The sequence below is a fragment of the Adiantum capillus-veneris genome, chromosome 9, assembly GCF_014529385.1.
Source record: "Adiantum capillus-veneris isolate H3 chromosome 9, ASM1452938v2, whole genome shotgun sequence".
Lineage (NCBI taxonomy): Eukaryota > Viridiplantae > Streptophyta > Polypodiopsida > Polypodiales > Pteridaceae > Adiantum > Adiantum capillus-veneris.
The window spans coordinates 155030418-155037855 of record NC_140939.1 but is presented as its reverse complement, the minus strand read 5'-3'; the positions used below and the strand labels follow the sequence as shown (position 1 = coordinate 155037855).

Here is a 7438-nt window from a genome sequence, read left to right as displayed (position 1 = left end):
TCTTGTTAAGGGTGACTCAATGTAGGTACTAAAAGTTAGGGTACATTAAAAATCTTTTAAAACTAGTACATAACATTTGGATGCAGTTTAACAAGCTACTGACTGGATTAACCTCTCTCTCTCTCTCTCTCTCTCTCTCTCTCTCTCTCTCCCCCCCCCAATAGATAGGTGCTTATGCTCCACAATAGCATACTGCCATATGAGCCCCTATACAGGAGAGCATTTTGTAATAAGGTTTAACATAAGAATAACCTTGAACTAAGGTATGTACACTAAATAGAGACTTTCAACCCATCAGATGTAGCCACAATTGCACTATTAAGTTTCAAACATTTACCCAAGAGAAAAACAAACTGAGGACACATTGTACATTGAGAGCCTTGAGCAAAAGCACTCTTGCAAATGGTTGCAACTAAATTGATCTAATTGGTCAATTATTATATTGTACAAAATGAGCAAGACTGTTGAGCCCTCAAAAGGGCAACTACCTATCCATGGTGACTCAGTCATGTTCCGTTGTGCAAATGGAAGAGGCAGAGTATCTCCAAGTCCTCATGCTATCGAACATCAAAGACAGACATCATCCAATACAAAACTTGTGATTGAACCGACAACCCAAGCATACAGCAGTGATGCGCATCTCAGCTGCAATATCACTGGCTAGGATACTAAATGTGACCACAAATTGCAAATACGACAACATGTGATTCTTTACATTTGGAGTAGAACTTTGCATGTTTGACCACTTCAGCATGGTGATGTAGAGTGTATCTTCGTATTGTACATACCGTTGGGCTGAATGAACTTCCCTCAGCCCTCATCTGAGAGGTCTCCCTCCTCTTCACAAAGCTCAAACGCATCTACTTCAGCAAAATGCAACCTTTGTGCTGCGACAAAATCCTCAGGCAGCCATTGCTTCTTGGGCAAACTTGGAAGGGAATGTCTTCTAGATCTTTGGCAAACATCCTGTCCAATACAAAAAAGAGTCAGATTTAGTCCTGGACAATGCACTCTAATCTCACTCTGAGAATCACAGACTTGCTCGCGGTGGCATGATTTTATCCGCATGTGACCAATCTCTTTGTAAATCTTGATAGCAATTTTGGAGCCTTAGCATCTCTTACCTCCTTGAGCATAGCTGCAGAAAAACCCCTCTTGACTGCCTTGTTTCTGTCTTGATTCCTGAGAAACCCATCAAGACACGCACGCAGAGACACAATTTCATCAGCATGGAGAATCAAATCAAGGGAAGCAAGAATGCACGCGTTTCATGTGAATGAGGTCAGTAAATGGCTGTCTATGCATGTGCAAGGAGCTTCTGCTCGAATTCTGCTTGTATGACGGTTTACTTAACCACTTCAACCTCCCAAGATTGGCACAGATTTCTCAAATGTGCAAATTGAGCTGTGTGCAAAATTTGATCGACAGTTTAGAACGGCGTGGGCACCTTGTTTTGAGATGATGACGAGGAGGCGGACAGCTCCTGATTAGAATCGATGGATCTGCAGCCTTTCGGCGACTATATATGATGGAGCCTTCTCCTTTCGGCGTTTCTCTTTTGGTAGCTTGAGGAGTACATGCCTCCTCCTCCATGGCAGCGAGAGCTTGCAACAGAAGGGCAAAGAGTAAGAGACAGCCACAGTTTCTTGTACAAAATCACCCACGCAGCTTCTAGCATGAGAAACCCTTACCTGTTTGTGTTGCGGAACCGAGGCAAGGAGAGGAGGGTATGGCTGTTGTATCTTGGCGTCCACCATCGGCTGCCGAGAGCTCGGGGTGAGACGAACGTGCCGCATTTGGAAGAAGAACGGCGTTGGTGCGGTTTGGTTTGCAGGCAGACGAAACGCAGGCAGGAGATTTTAATGGAGACGGACAAGAAGGTCGTGGGGAGAGGTTTGACAGATCCGAGAGGGGAGCTCGGCGGCTGTTGGAAGACATCTCTGCACAGAAGAGAGAGGGTGGAGTGGGGGATTTCGAAAATCAACGACCGCGGGAGAATGGATATCTTGCTGTCCGCCCGGACAGATGGATTGCCTTTTTCTGTCCGGACTCCGTCCCACATTCTCGGCGTGATGAAATTTTGCCTTGCAATTTAATTTAATGGCCAGGAATCATAAGAATGACCTTCAAAAATTACATTTTGGTCTTTGTACTCTTTTTTGCTCTCTCTAGTATACTTCCCAATGTTTAGATGGAAAAACAAAACTACATTTGGGTCTAACAATGGTAGAAAGTATATGTTGCCCTCTACAAGCCACGCAACTTATAACATGGACCACAAATTTGGAAGAAGATGTTCTTAGGTAGCCCCCTTCGTCACTACTTCAGGTGGCAGATCTTTCACACTTTTGGATGCTTTTTATGTACCTCGGACAAGGTAAAAAGCAAAATGATTGCGGGAATATTTATTTACAACATGCATTAATATGCAAAAGGAATGGGGGATTGTTTCATTTACAAGGTAAAAAGAACTTGAGGCATTTCCATGTTGTGTGCTTTGGTGAACTCCAATAGAGGGTGCTTGTGTTCCTTGAAAGAAAAATGTTTTCCATACATAATTACTTTAAGGAGAGTCAGTGAGCTCAAGAGTGCTAGTGAACTTAGGTATGTTGGCGGATTTCTTACCACTTTTCATTTTCTTATGTTTACTCTAGACAACATAGCACGACGCTTGTGTGAACACACTTTAAAGTATGAAGATAACATGAAAGAGACGGAGATAAGGTGGAAGCTCACAATGCCATCAGCAAAGGAACGATAACAACTCCTATGGTTGCTTTTGATTCTATTGTGGCTAGTCAACCTTCATATGTGATGTTAATTCTCATCTTGAAGACTCTACCTTGACAAAAATAGGCTTCTACAGCTAGTAGTTGCTAGAAATATAGCTACAAGAATGCCCACAAACATGGAAAAGATGAAGAAGAAGCTTGATAACACACAACATAGGAAGTAGTACAACTAAGTGTACCAATACAAAGATAAGACTTGCCCTAGATTGACGGGTGTATATTTGAAGCCATTGGGAAGAAAAACCTCCTACAGAGGAAAAAGGATACCATGATGATGCTAAGAGTGTTCATACACATCACTACCATAATACGGTCTTAACCCTCACGGACACCCTATCACCTTCGTCGGGCATATATTATCTATTTGATTGAGTCATGGACCGGGCTTGTTGGTCCAATAGGTGTGTAGGTGATTTGCTGATGAGAGGCGCACCACTTATCTTATTTTTACAGTAGTTTTGCAACGATCGACCACTGTGGACGTCCATGTGTGAATGGGTCAAACTCTTATAAAAGGTCCATTTGACCTAAAAATTCTCATTCTTGGAGGTGTAAGCTAAGAAGTGCTCTTGCTCCATCTCTGTCTTCTCTCCTTTGGGTGCTCACGTGTGTATGTGTATGCTAGAGAGAGAGTAATCAAGCATTGCGGCAGCAAGGCGGTTGAGAGCGGCATCGGCAAAAACTCCTTCTTCTTCACAGCACAGGATCCTTCACAACGGAAGCATTGAGCAGTGAGTGACGCACCATTGTTTCTTTGAGCTTGCTAGGACTCTCTAGTTGTGTGCTTGTAGCCTTTCGAGGCTCGCACACAGTGCACAGGAAAGTTCCCAACCTTCGACACGTGCGGCAAAGCGCACATTTTTGGCACCGCTATCGGGGAATGCCTTGCACTAAGCTTGAGGAGCACTCAGTGCTACCTCTGGAAGCCTTTCTTGCATCTATTTTTTGGTTTTTGCTGAGTTGTATGAGAACTATTAAGTGGATGTAATGTGCAGTTTTAATTATGTCCGTGTGTAGTGTGATGTGTTTGAAGGTATGGGTGCAATGTTGATTAGTGTTGATTAGGAAGCTTAGACAGAGCCTTCGCCAGAGGTGCAGTAGTGTGTGCGCTTGAGACAGGCTCTGTGCATGAGCTCGACGTCCATGCGCAACATTATCCACAAGAAAAAAATATTAAAAAAACATTGTCCAGTACCCAGTGTGTGCCCTCCAATATATCAGTACTAGTACCAGTAGACTAGCATATCGGTAACAGTACTAGTATACTAATATATTAGTACCAGTACCAGTGTACTAGTATACTAGTACAAAAAAAAAACTTACCAGTACCAGTATACCAGCTCGAAAATCTGAGACCAAAGAGAAAATTTAAGAAAAAATACAAACAAAAGAAAAAAAATGTGTGTGTGTCAGTACCAGTACACCAGAGCTAGTATACCAGTACAAGTAAGTTTGTGTGTGCATAGTTGGCTGTGTTAGACAATGAGTTGGTTGAGTTTAACGTGTGAGTGTCTAGTACCAGTGCTAGTACCAATAGTGGTAATAGTGTCAGTACAAGTACACAACAGTTTACCAATACCTGTAAACCAGCTCGTAAGGAACCCTTTAACCTTATCAGTGATAGTGAACCAGTACCAGTATGGGTATCAATGCCATTATAGATCTAGTACCAGTAGTATTAGTACTATCAGTATCTAGTACTACACTGAAATCTGAGACCAGCAGTATCAGTGTCCAGAGTGTGCCAGGACCAGTGGTACTAGTACTAGTATACCAATAGTACAAGTGTCCAATGAGCTGGTTGAGTTTAAACGTATGTGAGTGTCTAGTACCAGTACCAGTGTGTGTACCAGTACAAGTACAATACTAGCTCAAAAATTTGAGACAAAAAAATACAATACCAGTATTAGTATCAGTAGCAATGCAATAGAAAAATTTGAGACCCAAAAACAACAAAAAAGCATAAATTTGGGTTGCAACCGCCCAAAAATCTAGGTGAGCAACCTTCACGGGCACTCAACAACACTTCTAGAGTGTTGAGGTCACATGCACCTACGCTCTGGTCGTGTGCTAGAGGACGATCACAAAGAGAGTGACTTCGTTTACGCGAGCACTCATTATTCTCCCACATTAGGCTCTAGGGCCTCAACAGGAACCCAAGGTGGTACCACTCAGGACCCACATATTGCGTCTAGTGACTCTTCCTCTGACTACGACATCATGGAAGGTTACCCAATGCCGAATCCCGATAGTTCAAGCCAAGACATGCATGCCTTGGGCCCACGGTCCCTCGGGCCAAGCTTGGTTAGTTGCTTGAAGGGAACTTTTAGTAGAGCCACTTGCTCCAAACATGGAGCTAGCGATGTGAATGAAGGGGGTGGGGAAGTAAATTCGCCATTAATGACTAACATAGACCCCATGCTCCCAGAGAGTGTGCATGTGAATACTCCATTCACTGCACCCCCTGACTCTTCAGATTTATTCCCCTCCGAGGTTATACTACCTGATCGGAGAAGCCTTACCGAAGTGCAAGAGATTGAGCGATATATCATTGTGGCTAGGGAAAAGGAAATCAAGAAACTACGCAAGGCAGAGAAACGAAGAGAGCTAAAAGCGAAAGCCCCTATGCCAACATCCATGCTAGGCGAGCAATCGAGTGCTCTTGAATTAGTGACCACTAAGGGTTAGAGATCCACATTGCATCTAGTTCAAAGGACACCCCTAGCACCTCAATCCTAGATCTAGCATTCCTTAATGAGAACTGGGAGTACGAACTACAAACAGAAACTCTAACCGACCTATACATAGGTCACACCTATCATGTGGGTTGGTTAGATGTCCTACAATCAACATCGGGTGCTACTAAAGTAGAGGAGCAACAACACAGAGTTCGTGATGTCATTCATAGGGTTATTGAGCTAGAGAGATAGAACAAAGGGATCCACATGCCTTCAATGGGTCTCATGAGATTCTTGGATAAAAGGAAGGCTAAGCAACCAACTTTATTGCAAATGGAGACTCCCTCGGTAAGCCCGATGGATCCTCTATATGTTGTTTTGCCAAGGGTCTCGGTACAATCTGAGCCCACAAGTGATAGCTTTACCTTTCCAAGTCTAGCTCATCTTTCTCTTGATGACACCACGGCTACCATGCCTACCCCAATGATGGGCATGTCAAGGAACACGCCATGGACCTCCTTTGTTAGTAAAGCACCCCTACATGGTAGTCACATGTTTCTAATGCTTCTGTTGACAATAATTCTTCTGGAAATTTTGGTGATAAGGGTAAAAAGAAGATTGCCATTATTCTAAAGCTAATGATTACTTGATCAGGCGATGTCCTAAGTCGAAGGCCAAAGAAGATAAGAAGAAAGAGGCTGGTTCCACTACTAATGCTGGTTCCACTACAAATGCAGCTATTGTTGAGTCTTCTGTGAAAGGAGACTGTGATGTTGATGTTGATGTAGAATGGGCTTTTAGTGCAAAGTGCACTTATAATCACGTTGTCCATGATGCATGTGTGTCAGTTGCTATAGATTCACATGTGTGGTATTTTGACAGTGGTGCTACAAAGCACATTACTTCACATTGTGATTTGTTCACCTCTCTTGAATTTGTCTCTCTCATGGGAATTCAATTACTTGTACCAACAATGCCTCTTATCTGGTTCAGAGAGTTGGAAAGATTGTGCTTACTACTACAAATGGCAGTTCTTTCACACTTGTTGATGCACTTTATGTACATGAGATCAAGAAGAATCTTTTGTCTATATCTAAACTTGCTAGACTTGGTCTGTAGTCAAAGTTGTGGATGACAGATGTACAATACGTGATCTCAATTTTGGTGATGAAATTGTTGCATCTTGCATTTTATATTGTGGGCTGTATAAACTCACTTTGTATAAAAAGTGCGGAAATTTTTTGCAAATGAAGTTGTAGATTCAAAGGCTATTTTAGATGCAAAACTTTGGCATGCACGTTTTGGTCATCTGAATTTTGCGAGTTTGCTGCGTTTGCAAAAATCTGGTAAGATTGCTTCTTTGCCGCCTCTTGAAGCACCTGTCAAACATGCGGATGAAGGCTGTATATTGGGTAAGATGCAGCGTTCTAAGTTTCCAAATGATGGTTCAGTTAGGGCCATATATAGGTTGCATCTTGTGCATAGTGATGTTTGTGGGCCCATGCAAACTCCATCCTTGGGAAATTACCTTTACTTCGTGACTTTTATCATGCTTGATGACTAAAGTGCTTGAGCACCTAAAGTCAAATTGATCCCTACATAAGAGGGGGAGAGCCCATATTGTAGGGGCTAGTGAGAGAATACTCACACACACATACACTCTAGGTAACCCCAAGCCTTAAGAGGCAGCAATGACACTTGTCAAGTTCCTCCTCATGTTGCCCTCATGGTGTACCTGAAGCCTATTGGTTGGCCACCCAAAGGGTCCAATGATAATTTAGGAGATTTAATTAATTGTCTTTGCATTGATCAAGTCTTCTCTCTCAAAGGGGAAAGGGCTACCCTTGTTGCTTGTAATGCCTCCTCCTTGTGATTGTCTAGGCCTGGAGGGGTCCAATGAGCTTCAAACATGAGCTACAAGGGGAGGTCGACCAAAGCAAGCTAGGGGGTTGCTTAGGGGGTATACTC

The 7438-nt window shown here is 43.0% G+C and overlaps 1 protein-coding gene across 1 annotated transcript; it reads right to left on the bottom strand.

Moving 5' to 3' along the window:
* Positions 1–405: 405 nt before the first annotated feature.
* LOC147451431 (uncharacterized) lies at positions 406–1977 on the bottom strand. The gene is made up of 4 exons (XM_086520926.1): positions 1692–1977; positions 1448–1604; positions 1125–1182; positions 406–966 (listed from the first exon to the last, which is right to left on the bottom strand). Exons 1-4 carry the CDS (start codon positions 1936–1938, stop codon positions 811–813), a joined length of 618 nt encoding a protein of 205 aa, XP_086377052.1. The 5' UTR covers positions 1939–1977; the 3' UTR covers positions 406–810.
* Positions 1978–7438: the final 5461 nt, after the last annotated feature.

Bases quoted from the DNA above. Each gene is read 5' to 3' on its own strand.
- LOC147451431 (XM_086520926.1), bottom strand. From the start codon at position 1,938: ATGTCTTCCAACAGCCGCCGAGCTCCCCTCTCGGATCTGTCAAACCTC. The intron at 1,605-1,691 runs GTAAGGGTTTCT...TTCTGTTGCAAG, and splicing joins CGGTTCCGCAACACAAACAG to CTCTCGCTGCCATGGAGGAG. The intron at 1,183-1,447 runs GTGCCCACGCCG...TGGGTTTCTCAG, and splicing joins CGTCATCATCTCAAAACAAG to GAATCAAGACAGAAACAAGG.